Below are 22,335 nucleotides of genomic sequence, written 5' to 3' on the forward strand. Positions count from 1 at the left end.
GAGTCACAGACGTCTCTTCTGCATGAATAACAGGCTCGTTGCACCTTGTTGAGGTTTTATAATCCAAGTATTGAGTGTTTGAACATCACTATGTTTACATGCACTAACAGAAAGTGGAATTGTTGCATTAATCGGACCGATATCAAAGTCTTAACAGCCGTGTTTACGCCTTACTCGGGCTGTAGTCGAACCGAACTGAAGCTCTTGAGATCGAGCTTTTAGTGCCAGATAATTGCTCCTAATCTGAGTTATTCCAGCATGAATACCAACCCAAATCCTTAGCTGGATTGTTGCCTGTGGCAGGGTGGACGAGCAGCCACTCAGCCGATTGGGCACACCTGTGTCTAATCGGCCTCTCCACCCTGCCAGCCTTCATAAGGCATAGCTGCACAGCAGCAAGGGTCTCCTGTGAAGCTATGCCTTATGAAGGCTGGCAGGGTGGAGAGGCTGATTGGGCCCACCTGTGCCCTAATCAGCCTGAGTGGCTGCAGCTCCTCCACCCTGCCACATTGCCAATAGCTTGATTTAAATATGCATGGAACCGTACTGAGTCCGAGTCCAGATAATTGAATTTACTAGTTCTGCAATCATAATTAACAGTAAAAACTGTTTTCTGGATTTTCTCACCTCGGCAACTATGTGAATCCTTCCAGGTAAATGTCAAAGTGTGAAATGTAAAGCGCTGATTGTGGACGAGCGTGCTGCTCTGTGTTCCTCCACCTTCGTGGATTTCGAAGTTCGGCTCGTGGTGTCACGATAAATGCTTCTTGTTTGTCTCACGTGATGCTGTTTTGTGATCTGACGGCTTTTAAAGCTCCTGAAAGTTGAGTTATGCAACTCCGGATCAGAGATGTTTGGCTGATGTGATTCTTACATTTCATTTGACTTTTATTTGACCGCAGAACTTATAAACCTAAGATATTTTTTGGTTTTATGATGATTCGAACAAATAAAGTGTGTTTGCTGTTATCCCAGCCCCCTTGGGAACATTTAAACTCTCTGATCGTAGAGCGAGCCGACTCTCGTGGACGTGGAGTTAAGACGTCCGAGGCAGGACGGCGGAGAGGACGGATAGCGGGACCTCATCTCTGTTTCTGGTGAATGATGTGGTCCAGTCATAGGGGAGACGTCTTTCCTTTTCACCGGCACGGTGGGCGACCGTGAACGAAGCGGGGTCAGAATCAGCACCTGAAGAGTTTAAGGTTCTGGATCTTCTCTGTGAGCGAGGGGAGGATGGAGATGGAGGCAGACAGGCGGATTGGTGCGGACTCCATCGGTCTGATGTGGTGAAGCCAGGACTCAAACTCTCAGTTTAACATGAGGGTTTCCTCCACAGGATGGCTGGAATCTTCCTAATGGCGCTTTTCCACTAGTACCTACTTGACTCGACTCAACTCAGCCTGGTTTCTTTTCCATAACAATTCAGCATCTGGAGCAGAAGTAGGAGGTTGGAGCGAAGCTGCTGTGACGTATTTGATTGTAGGGCTGGGCGATATATCAAGATTTTAATATATATCGATATATTTTTAAACGCGATATGGTACAAGACAATATCGTTTATATCGATTTAAAAAATAAAATAAATAATTTTTTTTTTTTTTTTTACTTTTTTTTTATGATTTTGATATAGCTTATTTTGTGACAAATTGACTTGAATGTTTTATTTGAGATTTGCACAAATGTTTTGTTATTTGCACAACTGTCAACCTCAGTGGAAAAGTCTGCCTGTTACTGTCTACATTGTATTAATTGCACAGTGTATTTTAATTTAATTGTTATGCAGGAAAGGGATATTTGTTTTATTTTATTCAAGAAGCATTTTTATTCTATATATGCAGGCAGTTTATTTTTATTTCATTTGTTTTATACATTTTGATATTGTGCAGACCTCTGTTAATAAAGGTACCTGTGTGACATTTGGCACGAGGTTTTGTATTAAAACTGACTGTTTTTTTAAGGGTTTGCCTCAGAAAAAAATGAAGCTAACAGAGATGCTATGCTATAATTCTTTGGGGGAAACCCCAATTATGGCACAGAAAAAATATCGATATATATCGAGTATCGCCATTCAGCTAGAAAATATCGAGATATGGCTTTTGGTCCATATCGCCCAGCCCTAGGCTGAGTAGGTACTAGTGGAAAAGCGCCATTAGAGGTCGGGGATGAGTCCAGTTGTCAGAGCGGTTCTCAGACTGAACTTCACGAGGAGCCGGTGGAGATGTTTTGGGCGCCTGGTTAGGACGCCTCCGTGGAAAGTTTTCCAGGCATGTTTAACGGGGCAGAAGGCCCCGAGGTTGACTCAGGACACGATGGAGGGAATATATATTTCTAAGCTGGTGTGGGAATAACCCGATCTCCGCTTGGAAAAGCCGGGGGAGGCAAGTCGAAGCCAGTTTGCACAATCTCACAAAAATTAAGTAAAACGACAACAAACCAGCATCAAAAACTGCAAAACTCACCCTGGAGGCTGCTTACAAACCCACAAAACCCACAATATTTGAAATACATCAACATCTGGATATTTATCTCTTTTTTTAGGAGCTTTTACACACAATAAATCAACAGGACGCGTATGTGGAAAGAGTCTACCTGTTATCTTCTCAGGGCTCTCGGAGAACAGCAGCTCCAGCTTTCCATCGTCTGGGAACGAGGGATCTGGAATATTGAGAGAAAGATTTAAACAGCTGGACACTTCACTGGGCACGCTGGACGGGTTTCCACGTGTCCTTCGCAGCCTGGGCAGCAAACACGCCCCCGGAGCTGGTTCAGGCGGACGGCTGGATTTATCAGCTCCAGATTAAGGCCGGACAGATCAGAGGGGTTGCTCGCTCAGCGCACGTCGTAAATACCTTCGCTGGCGCAGTCAAGGTCCGCCTTGGAGAACGAGAGGGAGTGTCCGACCACGAGGCCCGAGTGCAGCTGCAGACGCAGCACGACCTGCCGGCTGCCCGAGCCCAGGATTTTATGGTAACAAACCACCTGAAATCAGAAAACAAAGCCACGTGTGGCGTTCACCTGCAGCCTCCCGGTGAATCATTTACGGGGGTTTTGATTCCTTTATTATGTAGTTTTATTACTTTCCGGTGTGTGATACATTGAAATGCAAAAAATAAGGAGAACGAATTAAACTTCATGACTAAATTAAACTGCATACACGTTTTTTTAAGCTCTTTACACATAAAAATTTAGTTTTTAGATGCAGCAGTGAAGAAGAACTTGACTGGATGCAAGCTAGGGATTATTTCAATGAGGAAATACAAACCAAAACGCCAAATGAACATAACCTGATTACTCTTTTCTCTAATGCAGCGGTCGGCAACCCAAAATGTTGAAAGAGCCATTTTGGACCAAAAACACAAAAAAGAAATATGTCTGGAGCTGCAAAAAATGAAAAGTGTTGTATGTATAAGCCTTAGAATGAAGGCAACACATGCTCCATGTATCTATATTAGTTATTACTGGGGGAAGATTTTTTTTTTATTATGCACTTCGAGAAAAAAGTCGAAATGTCGAGAAAAAAAGTCAAAATGTCGAGAAAAAAGTCGAAATGTTGAGAAAAAAGTCGAAATATTGAGAAAAAAGTTGAAATGTTGAGAAAAAAGTCAAAATTGCAAGAAAAAAGTCAAAATGTCGAGAAAAAAGTCAAAACTGTCAAGAAAAAAGTCGAAATGTCGAGATTAAAAAAGGAAAAGAAAAAGGAAGAAAAAAAGAGAAAAAAAGAAAAAGGAAAAAAGAAAAAAAAAAGACAAAAGAAGAAAAAAATGTCAAACATTTTTGAAAAAGCTCCAGGAGCTACTAGGGCGGCGCTAAAGAGCCACATGCGGCTCTAGAGCCGCGGGTCGCCGACCCCTGCTCTAATGCATACATAATGGGAGAACATTAAAAAAATGGTGTCGAGACTGTATGGAAGTATACAAATGGCCAAAAACCATTCTACAGTATATATCAAAACAAAAATGGGAGAAAGAGTCAGGAGCACAAATATCAGACGAAGACTGGATATGTGTGAGATACAGGCGACGACTGCAAACTCAAGAGCCCTGGAAGAATATTGTGAGATACTTCATCACCCCCAGAATAACAGCACGACCAACACACACTCAGAGCCAGGGATTTTGTTGGAGGCAATGCAGAAACTCTATGGCAAACCATTACCATATTTTTTGGGCTTGTCCAAAGATACAGCCTTATTGGCAGCAGGCGGCAACTGCGATATCTGAAATGTTGGGAGTGGAGTTAGATTGCTCTTTCATCACACTATATTGAGGAAAGATGCCAGAAGTTGTCCCTTTAGAAGATAAGCATTTGTTGAAGAGCAGCAGGAAAGCAATAACCCGTACTTGGTTGCAGGCTGAGCCTCCAACAAAAGACCAGCGGCTTAATATTGTGGATGGTATTTATTGTATGGAGAGACTCACTTTCGTATTGAGACTTGAATTGCATAAATGTGACAAATACTGGTAAAATGGATTATGTATGCATATATATATAATGAAGATATGACACTGTGTAGTATTTATTTATTTATTTCGATCATGTGCTCAGTATGGTACACTCCTTCATAACATGTCGTGTAATCATTTGGATCGAAAAGGAATAGGCTGAAGCTCTGAGCTTAAAAATGCCTACCCTTTAACCTTCACATTATTATTATTTACACTTTCTATAACAAATGCTTTCTAGCATTTCCACCCGAAAAAGAAGCAAACACACAAAAAAATATATGTAACAACAAAGAACCAGTAAGAAAAGAAAAAAGGAAAAATAAATAATAAATAGTCCCGATTAAAACAAGGACAAAAAGATCAGTAATTATTACCTGCATAATTCCATAATTCTCTCTCTTGCATCTTATCCTTCAATGTTGTTTGTATTTACCAATCATGGTCTGTTTTAAACTATTTTTAAACTGTATGATGTTTTTACTTTGTTTAAGATTATCTGGCAAGCTATTCCACAACTTAACCCCTGTAACTGAAATACACATACTTTTAAGTGTTGTTTTAACTGTTGGTTGTTTGAGATTATGTTGCCCCCTTAACTCATATTCATCTCTATCCTTAAACAGTTTTTGTATGTTGCAGGGGAGTGAATTATTCTTTGCTTTGTATATTATCTGTGCCGTTTTAAATTCAACTAAGTCAGTCAATTTTAGTGCATTTAATTTCCAGAACAAAACATTGTGTGATGATAAAATCCTACATTATTTACGATTCTTATTGCTTTTTTTTGCATTAGATAAATGGGTTGAAGATTTGTTTTAAAATTATTTCCCCAAATCTCCACACAGTACGTCAGATATGGATAGTATGATGTATAGAACAAATTATAATGCCTTGACTTCGTAACACCCATGATGCCCTCGTGTTTTTTGTTGCCTGAATAAAAAAAGAGTTAAAAAAAAAACTATGTATTTGAAGCAGAAAATACTGATGCATGCAACTTTAGTAAAAGTGTTCTTCATTTTGTTATTTATGCTTTAATATGTTAGGCCTGACTGCAAAATGAGTGCAGGAAGCACCATGTTCATAATCACATTTGTTCTTCATAAATATCTGTTTTTATTATTAAAGGATGGCTGCAGTTTGGTTGCACACTTAATAAATATCAGTAATATTGAGTTATTGCACATCAGAGTCAAACCAAACAATGCAGGAGCAGACACTTATGCCCCCTTTGAACAAATGGTTGTTATTGTGTTATAAAAGCTGAAGGGGTTTGTTTAAATGTGTTAAAATATTAGTTTCAGTCCTATCAGAAGGAATATTTGATCACTTTTAGGAAGTGTCATGCTGTGTCTTGTCTCTGACATCAGCCAGAACATCAGCCAGAACATCCTGAAGTGACTTTGGCGACAAGGAGACTCAAAAAAGAGGTGAAAGAGAATCACATGAGAGAGTGACCGAACAAGAGAAAATTGCTGAAGAGAAAGAAAACGAGGTGGGGTCAAGAATCTGACTCCTCCCCCTAAAACCAGCTGCTATGACATGACTGATGAGGGAACTTCTGGACTGTATCTTTGTGGTATTTAGACCAAAGCAAGTCACACAAATGCCATTAAGACTTCTGGAAATTGTGTCAAACTTTGAAAAAAAAGGGGTCACTTCTTTTGAAAAATGAATATTTAACACTGCCGGGATCCAAATATGTGTTCGTGATGAAGTCTGAGGCCCCGTTTACACGTAGCAAAAACAGTGGTGTTTTCATGTGTTTTGGCCGTTCGTTTACACGAAAACGAAGCTCTAAGTCACCAAAAACGATCATTTCTGAAAACTCCGACCAAAGTGGAGATTTTCAAAAACTCAGTTTTCACGTTTGCTTGTAAACGGAGGGAAACGGAGATTTAGGCTTCTGAACGTCACCTTATGCAACAGAAACGTCACCAGCATCATTTGTGCGACCTGTGTTTACAATTTGTTTGGCCACCGTCAATATTTTCTTGTGTTTTACCTGTTTTATATTCTAAAGTCACACTTAAAGGAGCATGAGGCAGGATTTATGAAAAAAATGCGTATATGTTTTAAGTTTTCTAGTAATAATGTCAGATGAAGCGTTCCAAACCAAAAAGAATGAGCCCTCTAGTGTATCTCTCCGATGCCTTGAACAGGCTGTGTGCTGCAAAATGTGCTGCAATTCTGGGCCCGAATTTCCCGCGCTGTCCTGCGGATGTGACGTCACATGACGCTGCATGCACGTTCTCCCCGTTCTCCCGTGCCGGCTTCGCTGTTGGCTGCAGTAACCCCAACGGCCGTCGTGGTGCTAATGAGTCTTCTTTTTCTTGCCTCATGCTCCTTTACAGTAAAAGTAACTCCACTTCTCTGTCACTCCAAACGAAAGACTCTCGTTCTGTCTTGGAAGTAACTGGCAGTGAGGCTGATTTATGGTTCTGCGTTACACCAACGCAGAGCCTACGGCGTAGGGTACGTGGCGACTCGCACCGTACGTAGGCTACGCCGTCAATTTAACGCAGAACCATATTATTCAGGCTTCACACTTGTCATTTGTTGACGTTTTTTTCCAGGATTCCGATTGGCTAGCATGACTTTATGCTTCTCGTTACACTGCCCCCTGCAGGTTTGGCTGCTCATAGCACCTTAACAGCGTATTTATCCGGGTTTGTGTAAACGAGGGTATTTTTCAAAACGTAGAGGGGGAAATATCCGTTTTTGTAAATACCCGGCTCTGTGTAAACGTGGCCTGAGTCATTTAGTGACTTTCAGGCGGACACATCGGCCCAACTTTGTTTCCTGAAACAGTTTGTAAACACACAAAGACAGTAGGACTCACCATGATGTCGCCTTTGAGCAGCTGAGCTGGCTTCAGCACGAAGTAGAGTCGGTCTGTCTGAGCGGCGTTGGCACAGCTGGGATGAAGGGAAGCTCATATCACCACCATCCTTCCAACTCAACAGTGTTTACTGACTACATATGACGTGTTTCTTACTAGACTGGTGACGTGTAAACAGCTTGCATGTTCTGGTAGACCCTCAGGAAGAGGCAGCACCCTGAGAAAATATGCAAAATAAAATATGATTTAGTCAAAATTATTAAAGAGGGATGGCGTCCAGCAGAGACGAGCAGAACATTATATAACCTGGATGCAAAAACCCACGACGGGATGGTGTTACACATCACAGGAAAAGCAGAGCTTCTTAGTCCAGGTTCAGCGTGGCGTTTGAGGGCCGTCCAGCTACGAGTCCGTTTTTTTGAAGCATTTTCAAGGTTGGAATTAGGGGAGGACGCATACCGCACCCAAAGGTTTTCACAACACCTCCACAGAAATGCTCAGATGTTGACTAGTTTTCATTGTGAGCAGGGGCAGACGTGCAGCGCCGGGAGAAGGGCCTCCTCTGGACACTATTATCGTCCCGCTGGCGTGGGAGAGGCCGTCTGGAGGCCCGGCTCAGCCAAAGGGAGGCGTTCTCCCACAGATAGCAGCCCCGGCTTGTCACTGCAGCTCTTCTGAAGCCTTAGAAGCATCGCAGTGCCGAGCTTTTCTCACCGTTCAGCAGCACGTTGTTTTGCTCTGAGGATCTTTGTTTGAAATCCTTGTTTCATTCTGAAAGAACGTTGTGGGAAGCGGCGACGTGTTGAGATGCCTCAAGCAGCAGAACCCATCCCTTTCCTGTGCTGCTCCAGCTAAACCTATTTGAGATTTATTTGTGGAAGTAAATCTGTGACATTGGATTTTGAAAGACAAAAGTTATTGAATTTGTAGCATTGTCCCCTCACCCCTCCCCCCATTCACATAAAAAAAATTAAAAAATTTAAAAATAAAATATATATATATATATATATATATATATATATATATATATATATATATATATATATATATATAAAATATATATTAATAAAGTAAATATATATATATATATATATATATATATATATATATATATATATATATATATATATATATATATATATATATATATTAGTAAAATAAATATATATGATATATGAAAAAATATGATATGATATATGATATATATTTTATATTGAAAATGCATATATATATGCCTTAGGCTCTTACCAACATGGTATTAACCATTAATATATATGCAGACAAAAAAAAAATAATTTGTAGCATTGGAATATTTATGCATGAAATAAAGTATCTGAAAGTTTTTCAACGTTAAAATATTCAACCTCAAAAAATTCAACTGCAACATCCGGGAACCCAAGGAAAAGCTATTTATTTTAGATTTCTTGGGTTCCCGGATGTTGTGGTTTAATTTTTTGAGGTTGAATTTTTTGCAGTTGAATATTTTAACTTTGATGCATACAAGTTTGTTTAAGCTCCACCCTCATTTACACATAAAAATGCAGTTTTTAGATGAAGAAGTGAAAAAGTTTGCAAAGAAGAACTTGACTGGATGTTGAATTGAGCCACTGGTCAGGAAAATAGAGAAGGGAAATGTGTGAATAATTAGCGTAGAAGTGATCATTCCCATGATGATTCAAACTCTGTTCTCCCCAGCGTCATGATGACAGTGCAGATGGTTCAATTCCACAAATAAAGCAGCAATTTCTCTTCTGAGGCAGAATATTTTTCTTACAAGTCACTGAGGTGTTCTAGAGTTAGTTCCTCTGATCGATTGCATCCCGTCCCGCCCAACCTGCGTGTCTGATCAGTTCCTAACTTTCTTTATTTCTTGCCAGATTGTCTTTGTGCTCTCCAGGTTTTTGGCTCCTTCCCCGTCTTTGACACGGCTGGGTATATGTTTATTTGGACTTGGACTACACTTGATGGTTTCTTATGTTTCTGCTGACTGCCTCTGCTTCTGTCTTGTGACAGAGAGATGATGGATTCCTTCATAGAGGACTCCTGCAAACACACAGGGACTGAATGATCGGAGATCGTGGTCCTGGTCCTCACCTCCATCTGGTCTCAGTTTGGGGAGACCGTGAAGAACGACACAGAGGAGGAACGACGGAGAGGGAGACATCCTCAGTCCTCGTTTCAACATGCTGCCCAGCATCCACACATACCTGAAGAACCAAAAGAAAGGACATCTAGTATTGTAAAGAAAATAAAACAAAGAAGCACATCACCTCTGGTTTCTAAGGTTTAATGTATCCGAGCAAAGAAAAATAAAACAACATTCTGGTTCTTAACGGGTCTTAAAATGTGATAAGTCTCTTGCTGCGTCCGATATTGCATACTTCCACCCTAATGAGTATGCAAAATGAGTATGCAAGATTTTATTGTGCGTCCGAAACATTAGAACGTACTCAATAGTAGCGCTATCCATACTCATTCCGGAGAAAATTTATTAGTGTGGATTGATGGACACTAGCTAAGTGGAAACTTCCCACAATGCAATGCAGTGGTGTTTGGTTGCATAGGTATAATATTAAGTATAATAATATTAATATTATTATATAATAATGTGGCAGGGTGCGTGCCACGGGGGCCCGACCGAAGGACGGAGAGACACAGAGCTTCGTGCAGACCCTTTATTTCGTTACTTAAACACCCCACACGCAGTGCACAAAAATGACAGCAGCTCCTCCGACCTCTTTGCTGCTGTCCAGCTCTGCCTTATAAAGGCAGGCCGGGTGGAGGCGTGGCAGCCACTCAGGTGGATGGGACACAGGTGCGTGTCCCGTCAACCTCTCCACCCGGCCACAAATAATATTATATAATGTCATCTTGTTTCGGCCAGGATAAACGGGAAATAGCGGAGCGGTTGTCACGGTTGGTGTTGTTGAAGACCCAAACGCAGGAGAGCAGGAGGCAGGAGTTGCAAAAAAGCAGGATTTATTTAGCAAAAACCAAACTAAAAGCACTGCAGAGCAGGATACAAAACAAGAACATGAACGCTACAAAAACCTGACGAGGAAAACATGGAGGTAGAAACAGTACGGAACCACAAGGAGCAAGGGAATGACAAGACCAGATATACACAGGGGATAACGAGACACAGGTGCAGACAATTAGGGCAGATGGGACACAGGCGGGGCAAAACAGAAACAAACAGGGGGAAATGTCAACCACTGACAGTGGTGCGCTACTACTGCTGCTGTGACACGTCACTTCCTCCGGCAGGAAGTGACGTGTGCGCTGTAGTACATACGAATTAATGCACACTACTGATATTTACTCAAAAGTGTGCCGAATTCAATTACACTTTTTAGTATTTACTGTTTAGTATGGCATTTCAACGCGCCGTCTGACATAATGGGGGACTGTTGGTTTACTCGTGTTTCCAGCGTTGCTTCGGTTCGCTGAGCTCTGCTCAGGTGCTGCCTCAGCGTTTTAGTCGAGTTGAGGTCTGGACTTTGACTGAGCTAGCGGTTCTGATTCAGATGAGCCTAATTTCAATCAAGCTGTAAATGCCGGGCCGATGGACCCTCATTCGACTCATTTAAGGAGTTCAGAGTGTAACCACTGCAGTGTTCAGGCTGTGGCAGCAAAACAACCCCCAACCACTGCCCCTCCACCACCATGCTGGACAGCTGGTGACAGCAATGTTCCTCCTGCTCTGAGCACTAAACAGATGGGCAGAGGATGGGACTTCCACTCCCAGGAAGTTTCTCCAAGCAGAATAATAGCTTACCTAAGATCTTTGCTGACATGGCATTGTCTTTGGCATTGTGTTTACAAATTCAGAATGCTCAAAGCCAACAAACTGCCAGAGCTTCTGCTTTTATAGACATTTTTTCAGCAGCACCACGGTGCCACTTAAAATCTCCATTTCTAGCAGTAAGGGTGCACTTAGTTTTCCCTTACTTTCACGCCCGGCTTCTGCAAGTTCTTCATGAATAAAGTCAAAGAACTGAAACAAGTACAACTGTAACTAGGCCTGTGTTGAAAAAATCGATTTCCCAATTCTAAATCGATTCTCATATTAATTCCTAAAAATCGATTCATATGTCTAAAGATCGATTTATTTATTTATTTTTTGTTTATTTTTTGTTTTTTTTTAAATTTATTTATGTATAATTTTTTTTCATCATTATATTACAAATTTTGGTTATTTTTTTGTTTATCCCCAAAAAAAGGAATGTTTTGTTGGACACGAGGATAACTGGTGCCATGTTTTTGCCTTTATATGTTATATGTTTAAAGGTATGAAAAAGTGTTAGGTTATAATTGCATAAATTGTCTATTTCATTACTTTATATACTGTCTTGGGGTTACATTTGCAAAAAAATGCTAAAAACCAAATGCTCAAAAATTAAAAACCAAAATAGACTGAAAATGGAACAAATAGAAACGGAAAAATAAAACCGATTTCATCCGTCTCTGTTTCCTCCCTGGATCTGTTTGATAATTCTGACCCACATGATGTTTCTGAAAGCAGTTCTATCAGCATTCTGGGAGCTGATTGGTCCTTACAGCATCATTAGCTGCCAATACTTGCTGTTGAATCTCAATATAATACTAATATTAATATGTTGCAGAACTACAGTCATGTAATTCATGCAACAGCTCAAAAAACAGTTTTAATAACACTAACCCAAATCAATATCGGAATCGAATCGAATCGAATCGAATCAAATCTTGATAATCGATTCTGAATCTTAAGAATCGGAATCGAATCGATTCTTGACATTTGAATCGATCCCCAGCCCTAACTGTAACTGAATAAAAATCTGGTTTACTTTTCCTCCGAAGACTCAGCGTACATGCTGACATGCTGACACGGAGATAAATCAGGTGATCGGAGGTCGGCAGTCACAAGCAATCAGTGAGCCGACATCTGGGATAGGAGGCTGAGAGTTGAACACGGGTCAGTCTTCGACCTGATTAGTGCCGGCTCTCACCGTTTCTGCGACGGCGTCATCAGGGAGGACAGCTTGTCGGTGTAGAACTTCCTCATGGCGAAATGGTCGAGAGAGAGGTCTGCACTGAGAGAGGGGCACATGTTCAGACCAGGATGCAGCTCCAAGCTGCCGTGCACAACGTTTAAAAACAAAACTGCAATCTCATTTGTGTCAGATAGGAATGGGCGATATTTTACCGTTCACGATATACCGTCAAAAAAAGTCACCACGGTAAGAATTTGTCATCTCGAGGTAAAAACGATAAATTCCCGTTGATGACGTTTTTGTGTAAAGCTGATTTATGGTTCTGTGTTAAATCCACGCACAACATACGTGTGCGTGAAAGAAGGAAGGAAGAAAGGAAGGAGCCTAAAAGAAAGAAAGAAATGAGCATGAAAGAAAGAAAGAAAGAAAGAAAGAAAGAAAGAAAGAAAGAAAGAAAGAAAGAAAGAAATATATGAACCAGAAAGAAATATATGACCCAGAAAGAAAGAATTAAAGAAAGAATTAAAGAAAGAAAGAAAGAAAGAAAGAAAGAAAGAAAGAAAGAAAGAAATATATGAGCCAGAAAGAAAGAAAGAAAGAAAGAAAGAAAGAAAGAAAGAAAGAAAGAAAGAAAGAAAGAAAGAAAGAAAGAAAGAAAGAAAGAAAGAAAGAAAGAAAGAAATATATGAACCAGAAAGAAATATATGACCCAGAAAGAAAGAATTAAAGAAAGAATTAAAGAAAGAAAGAAAGAAAGAAAGAAAGAAAGAAAGAAAGAAAGAAAGAAAGAAAGAAAGAAAGAAAGAAAGAAAGAAAGAAAGAAAGAAAGAAAGAAAGAAAGAAATAGATGGAGTTGAATTGGTATTTTTTTTTCATCGTAATTTTTATCGTTATCGGGATAAATGCCAGAAATTATCGTGATACATTTTGTAGTCCATACCGCCCAGCCCTAGTGTCAGATTTTACTGAGGAGTCATTTAAACAAACCGTCCTGAACATTGTTGACTGACTGATTATTGATACACATGCTTTATGACAAAATTCCTTAAATTTATCTCGCTTAAATCTCAACCCCAGTATTTCAAAACAAATAACACTTAATGGTTGAAGGGGGCGTCACGACTTTCTGTCACACTTCTGCGTTCCTGCACACAAGCAGCTGAGATCTTTCCCAGAAGGACAATGGTCACAATCACCTATTTCCCAACACGGCAGTAACTGTGGAATGTATTTACCTCCAACTGAACTTTTCCAACATTTCATAATGAGATAAAAGCAAAAGAAACGCATGCAAATAACAGCTCAGGTGTAGAAACAGTTTTGCATCCATAAAAAGCTGTTCTGTTTGCTTTGCCATGGAAATAAGAAGATGTCTTTGTCTTTTACACGTATGACAACATTATCGCTGACTGAGAACCAGATAACAGCATAGTTCAAAGTCTCGTCAATCAGCCGCGCTGCCCTTTGCCTGGCGGAGACGTACAGTAGATCAGTCTGTTGTTTGCTCTCCAATCTGCAAACGTCCCGCAGTAAATGTCAGTGCAGGGTCACTACTTTTCACGTACACTTCCGTGCTTGCTGATCAAATCTTGGCACACACACCGTCCGTAAGAGCAACCCCCGCTCTGATTTCATCACTCTGAATTAATTTAAGCTCTGCAGCTTCTCTGCGGGAAGAAGATGGGGATATGTTTGCTCATTTATTGATTTTCTTGCACAAGACAAGCACTTATAACGTAATCATGAACCCCAACCCAACAGGGGGGCATCAGTTAGGTCACAACTGGTTTAGTTCCATTTACTTAACACATACACATAGCAATGTTCACTGCTATGCTGATGATACGCAGCTCTATCTGTCTATGAAGCCAGATGAAACAGAATCGTTAACTAAACTTCAGTCATGTCTTAGGGACATTAAGGACTGGTTGTCCACTTATTTTGTGCTTTTAAATTCCGATAAAATTCTGAGGTTATTCTTTTTGGTCCCAAACACCTTAGGAAGGGATAAGATGGTGTTGCGATGGCTTCTAGTACAACTGTGAGAAACCTTGGTGTTATTTTGATCAGGATTTGGGGTTTAAGCAGCATATTAATCAGGTTTGTAAAACAGCGTTTGTTAGAGCCATTTGTCATGTATGGTGATTAATAATTTAGATTTTAGAATATTTGATTAAGTGTATTTTGAATAATATGCAGTTTAATATCAGTTCGCAAGGTGTTTGCCTAATAATATTAATAACTGCAGCTTTCTCATTGGTTGCATATATGTCACGTGATGTACGTGTATTATTGTTTTTTTTTTTGTGAAGCTATGTAACGGAGAGAGCACACTAGTTTTTGACCGTGCTTACACGAGAATATTGTTTTTCATATAATTGCACAGTTGTTTTTGTCTTTGTTGTTGAAAGAAAAGTTTTTTTTACTAAACTCGTAGAAAGAAGAACACGGACTGTGACTTTTATTTGAAGTACGCGTCAACTACATGCTCGGAACCATAGCTTAGTGTGCTTTTAACAGGAATTAGACGGAGCCACACTAACAGCGTTTTTCCATCTTCGTAATATCACAAAGATCAGGAACATCCTCTCGCAGAGTGATGCAGAAAAACTAACTCAGGCGTTTCTTCTAGACTCGATTACTGTATGTATTATTACTGTAATACTGTAATGCTACGCTGCAGGGGGACACCAACATGATCCACTGAGCGGTTCCCATCACCCCTCTTTCTCTTTCCTTACTCAGTTATTAATTATAAGTATTTCATAACCATCATTGTTCCTGTAGTTTGGTCTGCCCTGAATTGAATTGAATATTTACATACACACAAGAATCAAAGTTAATTCAAATAGCTTTTTTTTTTTTTTATTTCCAAATAAAGTAAGAAGCAGTGTGTGTGATTTGGTGTTTGGGCTTGGAGTGTTTGTGACAACATAAACAGAATCTTGTCAAAATCCTTGGACTGGCCCTGCCGCTAGCTTTCAATCACCACTGACCTCAGATATAAAAATTACAGCCTGCTACAAAAAGCGGTTTTGGTCACCAGACCTAGATTTTACATTCATAACATCAGGCAGGTATATTTCATGCCTGTCATCAGATAACATTATATAAAGTCAGATATTTTGGCCTATATGGGGAGGGGGGACTTCTTTCTTTTTGTTAATTGTCAAAAAGATTAAGGTTAATATCACTATTGCAGAGCTTTGTATCTATTAACAGACAGTATGTTTTCCTGCTAATTTGATCAGAACCAATGTATGGAAATGCAAGCAAAGAAATTCTCGGTCAACTGAAGCCCTCACATTTCGACTAAAATTCAACTAATTGGTTATTAATTCGGCGTTGATTTGCTATATATTAAATATTTTGATCTAATGTTTTGTATTGAAATAAATTACACAGTACAGCATGTCGAAATTAATAGGAGCAATATTATTTTTATAAAAAAATTGTTTTGTCATGTTTTAATAATTGACTGACACTATCATTGGTGGCGAATAGCCTATTTTTTTCTGGTTCAACTACAGTGGGGCTAACCCATATTTTGGTTAAATGCCATAAAATCGCCTTCAGTTACAAATTATTAGACTAAAACATTGAAATATGTCAATTCTGATATGTTTATTGTCAGAACGGACAGCGCAAGTTGGCTTACCTTTACCACGTGGTCAGCCATGTTTGATGAGGAGCTGGGACATCCAAACTGTTGTTGCAAAGTTTGCATTCAAGTTTTTTTCCATTGTCCATTTTTTATAAAATTCTGCCACACTGCAGATGTTTTTGACATGATATATTTCAAGAAATCACTGGACTTTATCCTTCTACTTTACAATCTATCATCTCTAGTAAGTGGGTTGGGCTAAACCATAATAACAAAAACAAGGGGGTTCCAAAGATGGACTGTTACATGTGAAAGAGGTGTGCTCTGAAAACACCACCTGTAGAACTTGGTACTTTCCTCCAGATGAAACTAAATTAAATTAAAGAATCGACCAATCAGAATTTTGGTCGAGCCAGGTGCATCGACTATTAAATTGACCAGTCAAGATTCCAGGCCAACCTAAAGCCAGTTGTGACGGTCTGCAACTAACAGCTCTGCCAGTTCTAGTTTCAAATGTTGATTGTTTCAAACATAATTTTGATGGATCCATTTATAGTTGTCTATATTCTTTCCAAAAAGCTGTTTAAAAACTAAATCCTTCTGCATACACGCTAGCATTTAAGTTCTGTGTTAAAAAACAATAACCTCCATCCACATTACACCACCGTAAACGAATATACTGTCATCTGTTCTCACTGCAGACGACCTTCATGCCAGTGTTGTGCCAATTTCTGCTGCTTTGCCAAAAAAATGCTGTATCAGAGGTCTGTCCAAGTGTGACAAGAAAGAATTTGCTCACTGACATAAGGTTTTGATGATCATCTTTGCAAAACAGGAGCAGAGAGTTTAAAGCTGCGTTCTGGATCTCAGCAGATCGTTTAAAGCTGTTACCTGGCCGAAATGTTGCTGAAGTGGATGTAAGATGCCACTAAGACTCCGAGCCGGCCTTTACCTCCCTGTGGAGGACAGTCACATGATCAGAATACGAGACACACCGATGTCGCTGCGTGTCATGTGTCATGGCCGCCGTTTACCCTGCAGTGTAACACCAGCATGTGCTTCGGGTTAGACTGCAACCAGTTCTCCATCGTCGTGCACACGTAGAAGATTTGATCCAAGCTGGGGGCCAAGCGATCCAGCCACCCCGTGTCTAAAACCTGCCACAAGCACAAAAACAAACCCAGACGTATGTATCTGACATTCATGTGACACTTTAACGTCTCACCTCACATGTTCTAGTTACCTTGTGGTTCATTCGGCTCAGAGCATCGTGTTTCTGGGAGAGGTTGATGAGCTGCGTGAGAACAGACAGAAACGTTTAAAAATCAGAGCTGCTGTCTGTGTCATCCGATGAAAGAAAGAAAAAAGTGATTGAATTTCTAGCACCGAATATTTAGGCATTGAAATTATGTATCTGAATGTTTTTCAACGTTAAAATATTCAACCGCAAAAAATTCAACCTCAACATCCGGGAACCCAAGTACAACTTCGGCTTGTCCGCTACCATGGTGACGGGATGTTAGCCATGTCCAATAATAATGGGGTTTTGGTGTGTTTTAACTCTTTTATATGCCATCAGTGTGGTTTGTGTCTGTAACATTCAGTAATAAACAGCTGACATTTGTGCATTAACAGACTGTATTGGACATGAAGCAGAAGTTAAACGAGATAAAATATAATATCAATAAATGTCCGCCGTCTATTACTGAATCTTGAATCTAGAATGGATTGCTTTCCTTGGGTTCTGGGATGTTGCGGATACATTTTTTTTCAATTTGAATTTTTTGCGGTTTAATTTTTTTAGGTTACATTTTTTGTGGTTTCATTTTTTGAAGTTGAATTCTTTGTGGTTTAATTTTTTTAAGTGAATATTTTTAGGTTACATTTTTTAAAGTTGAATTTTTTAAAGTTGAAGTTTTTAAAGTTGAATTTTTTAATGTTTCATTTTATACAGTTGAATTTTTTGAAGTTGAATTCTTTGTGGTTGAATTTTTTTAAGTGAATATTTTTAGGTAACATTTTTCAAATTTGAATCTTTTAAGCTTCAATTTTTTAGGTTAAATCTTTTTGCGGTTGAATTTTTTTAGGTTCAATTTTTTGAGGTTGAATTATTTGCAGTTGAAGTTTTTGCAGTTGAATATTTTAACGTTGAAAAACATTCAGATACATAATTTCACTGCATAAATATCACTTTTTTCTTTTAAAATCCAATGACAGATTTACTTCCATATGGATGGAATTACTTTCATGTACATCCATCCATCCATTTCCTATGCCCGCTTTATCCTTTGTAGGGTCACGGGGGTCTGCTGGAGTCTATCCCAGCTCATTACAGGTGAGAGGCAGGGGTTACACCCTGGACAGGTCACCAGTCCATCGCAGGGCCACATATACAGACCAACAACCAGCTGCCTTTTTCATGTACAAGTATACACTAAATTATGCTTTAATAATAAAACTGATCAGCCTGACTTGCTTTCAGATGATATTCCAGATAAAAAAGACTCTCCTCTCCTCCTCCGCCTCACCATGTAGTTGTGTCCATGCTTGGACTGCAGCATCTGAACGATCTCCTTCAGGTTCTGCAGGTAGACGTCCTCCGGGCCGCTGGGAGGACAGAGTACGGTGATGATCCGCTCCGTGATGTAAGTCAGGTCAATTTGCCGCAGTTCGTCCATGTTGCCTCAGTTGCATTGATGCCTGTGAAGAGACGAGAAGTGATGCATGCAGTGTGGGAAGGCGAGTTGGGGAAAGTTTAGAGAAGTGAGACCCAGATCTCAGCACAGCGTTTCTCTGAGCTTGTGCCGCATCAGCGGGATCAATGGAAACTTTCAACGAGCTTGTGACCAGAACATCGTCATTTCAAAACACGAGGGTGTCACCTCATCACTCCGGAGCACAAGCACCAAACTCAGGTTCTGACAAAGCCAGAAAAATGTCCCCCTTTTCACATGACTGCAAGATGAATGAGAGAAAGTTGTGAATAAGCTGGATCTATATTTGGATCTATATTGGGTGGATTTCGACATCTTACACCACACTTTAATACAAAGTTTTGTAATTTTCTTTTAGCTGCCTCCTTATGGGCTCAAATTAGAGCCATAAATAGTTTGTATCTGTAAATAAACTTTGTACTTGTAGAAATATTTTGTTTGTGTGCAAAAATTATTTGTACTTGCAAAAAATATTTGTACTTGCAAAAAATATTTGTACTTGTAGAAATATTTTGTCCATGTGCAAAAAATATTTGTACTTGCAAAAAATATTTGTACTTGTAGAAATATTTTGTGCATGTGTAAAACATTTTTGTAGTGTGGAATTAATTCGTCTGTGTGCAAAATTGGATATACAAAGCTACACACTTTTTTTACAAAAGCTACAGAGCTACAAAATATTTCTACAAGTACAAATATTTTTTGCAAGTACAAATATTTTTTGCACATGCACAAAATATTTCTACAAGTACAAATATTTTTTGCAAGTACAAATATTTTTTGCACATGCACAAAATATTTCTACAAGTACAAATATTTTTTGCAAGTACAAATACTTTTTGCACAAAATATTTCTACAAGTACAAAGTTTATTTACAGATACAAAATATTTATGGCTTTAATTTGAGCCCATACCTCTTAGAAGGAAAGTATTTGGTGATGGCCACTGAACGTCAGTGGGACCTACAAAAACTGAAAATGGGTTTATGGTTTTATTAACAATGAGTGGCTATCAAGACAGCAATAGATGTTGAATCAATGTTGAATTATGGTCAAAAAGGTTGATTTTTGGTTAAGTTGACGATTGGTGTTGGATCAATCAATCATCCAATTCTAATGCCAATGCGTTATCAATGTGAATCAACATATTCCGACATATTCTGACCAGGCTTCAACATGGATTCAATGTTTCTGCCATATTTCAACGTTGATTCACTCATATTTTGCTATCAGGGTAAAGTGCTGCAGAGACCAACAGGAAGTGAAGATGTGGTTTCCAGGAGTTAGTCGGGGTCTCTGAGAATATTAGTGTCTGGATTCTCCAAAGGAGAGCGAGTCCTGACTGGTCAGTACCTGTACGTTCATGGGGAAAGCTGCAGGAGCTGCGTTTCCAGATCCGAAACCAGGTTCATTTCTTCTTTTTTTTCTTCTTTTACAATCACTTCTATTCATATAAAATTGCAACAAGTAAAATGTCAATTTATTTTCCATTAATATGTTCAACTACCCAATTCATAAATGATTTGTTCCTTTAATAAAAATAGACTACACACAAAGCTTTCTGATGACATGTATAAAATGATTACATGTTTTAAAATCTAATCAATATTTTCACATTGTATAGATATAGGTTGTGTATCATTAAATTGACGTATTGATGTCAATCGTAGGATTATTACACCCCTGCTAGTGTTTCCATGGACCACAAAACGCAGGTCTTAATCAGATAAAAGCAATACTTTGAATTAAAAAATTGACATTTAAACATCAACATTAATGTAATTATGATCAAAATTATAGTAAGCGTTAATTGCAATAAAGCAGATGGAGTATGCCGATCATAGTCACATTTTTTAAGACATGAAATACGTTTACAATCTGTTTATTGACATTATGCTAATCTTTTTTTAAATATAGAAACCAGGGGCCGGATTCACAAAACAGTCTTCAGAAAAAAAATCGTCTTAAGTGTCATTTTTTTCTTAAGTTCAGTCAGTCAGTCAGTCAGTCAGTTCAGGTAAGAAAAAAGAGAAGAAGTCATATTCTCCAAAAAAGTTCTTAAGTATTTTCTCAACTTTCTTCTTAAGTTTCTTCTTAAGCATCAACTGAATATAATTAAATTAATAATAATAATAATAATAATAATAATAATAATAATAATAATAATAATAATAATAATAATAATAATAATAATAATAATAATAATAATAATGTAAATATAATATAATATAATTCTGGGATACTTGGCTGCTACTGCTGTGTGAACGGTCTGCTGGAGCGGCTACTGAATCGTTCATTTAGTAAGCAGTATACAGTACATACTGATGCAGTATATAGCATGTACTGTACTACTTAGTATGCCATTTTGGATACAGCCATATTTTAAGAAATTCTTAAGTAGGAAAAATAAGAAATTCGAAGGAAATGACAGTTCTTAAGACAGTGCTTAAGAAAATATTGAGTAATTACACTTAAGAACTTTCTTATGAACTTCTTAATTTTAGATCTTAAGACATTTCTTAAGATCATTCTTAAGAACATATTGGTGAATCCGGCCCCAGATCTTCTCTAGATCCTCCAACGCCTGGAGGAAGTTGGTGTGACCGTTTCTTGTGAACGGGGTTTTCACTTGGACATAATGTGAGATCTTTGTTGTTTCTTTCTTTTTTACAAGAACACATGACCAAAGAAAAAGAGGCTTATTCAGAGGTGATGAGTGATCAGGTGACCCACCAGGAACAGAACCACAGAAACCCAATGGCAATTTCATTTATAAGTAAATTCCTAAGACCTGAAGCACCTCAAAAGTATATCAGCTACGTTATTACAGCTCATGCTAGAATATTTGCAAAAGTTAGATCCATAAAGGCCAATTCTAAAGCTAAATTTCAGTATTTATTCCCTTAACTGTCATGATACTCTGACAGATGTGATGAGTAGCATCATTTTTAGACCTCAGGGGAAGCAGAAGTTTAGCTCCAAGCTGTTTTCTTTGACCTAAACTCGGTGATAGCTGATGGCGTTGACTCCAGATGGGAGTTTCTGCCTAAACTCCTCCATCACAACACTTTCTATAACCCATGTCAAAGTAATATCACGACATATGGGCCACATTGGGCCCAATAACACTTAATATAACCCAGTTGGACTCAGCTCATGACCCGTGTTGCACATGCAGGGATGAAACAGAGGGATAAGGGCAAAAAATAGCCCAGATTACGCCCAGATGAAGTTTAGTTTCTTCCTGTTATGCTATTTGTATTACAGCTGACACAGAAATGACTTAAGATCTAAAAAAAAATGTTCATAAGGCCACAAAAGAGAAGAACATAGAGACAACAAGTGGAAAACAACTGGAAGCTATTTATGTCTGTGCCGTTCTGTTGGAGTCTTATGTAATCCTCTCTTTCATTAACCACTATCAAAGTACAGGAAACTGCTGTTACTGTTCATTCATCTTCCTGCTTGTGTGAGTTTTCTCTCTCTAAATCCAGCCTGAGATCTGGTAGAGAGGGATTTCCTCCCACATCCTTGAGTGAAACACCGGTTCTGTTGTATCTGGGCTCTGAGCTGGGAAGAGGAACAGACCCGTCTTCACGTGGAGAACGTGAAGAGTGTCAGTTAACCTGGACTCCACCCAGACCACGTGACCACAGCAGAGTAAACAGTCACTACAACGGTAATAACCTGCTGGAAACTGCTGCACCGGCCCTGGATTTCACTCACAGCGTAATACTCAAGGAATAAAAAGGGTTTT

At 39.0% G+C, this 22,335-nt stretch overlaps 1 protein-coding gene across 1 annotated transcript in view; it reads right to left on the reverse strand.

Moving 5' to 3' along the window:
* The window catches only part of tns3.2 (tensin 3, tandem duplicate 2), a 106,443-nt gene that overhangs the window by 80,027 nt on the left and 4,081 nt on the right, over nucleotides 1–22,335 (reverse strand). The window contains exons 2-11 of the mRNA XM_061738998.1: nucleotides 18,393–18,564; nucleotides 17,108–17,158; nucleotides 16,899–17,021; nucleotides 16,756–16,820; nucleotides 12,276–12,359; nucleotides 9,382–9,494; nucleotides 7,444–7,504; nucleotides 7,288–7,363; nucleotides 2,850–2,979; nucleotides 2,590–2,655 (exon numbers count right to left, since the gene is read on the reverse strand). Coding sequence (XP_061594982.1) covers nucleotides 2,590–2,655; nucleotides 2,850–2,979; nucleotides 7,288–7,363; nucleotides 7,444–7,504; nucleotides 9,382–9,494; nucleotides 12,276–12,359; nucleotides 16,756–16,820; nucleotides 16,899–17,021; nucleotides 17,108–17,158; nucleotides 18,393–18,542 — 919 coding nt within the window. The 5' untranslated portion in view covers nucleotides 18,543–18,564. The remainder of the gene's footprint in view (nucleotides 1–2,589; nucleotides 2,656–2,849; nucleotides 2,980–7,287; nucleotides 7,364–7,443; nucleotides 7,505–9,381; nucleotides 9,495–12,275; nucleotides 12,360–16,755; nucleotides 16,821–16,898; nucleotides 17,022–17,107; nucleotides 17,159–18,392; nucleotides 18,565–22,335) is intronic.

This window comes from Cololabis saira, chromosome 13, assembly GCF_033807715.1.
Source record: "Cololabis saira isolate AMF1-May2022 chromosome 13, fColSai1.1, whole genome shotgun sequence".
Lineage (NCBI taxonomy): Eukaryota > Metazoa > Chordata > Actinopteri > Beloniformes > Belonidae > Cololabis > Cololabis saira.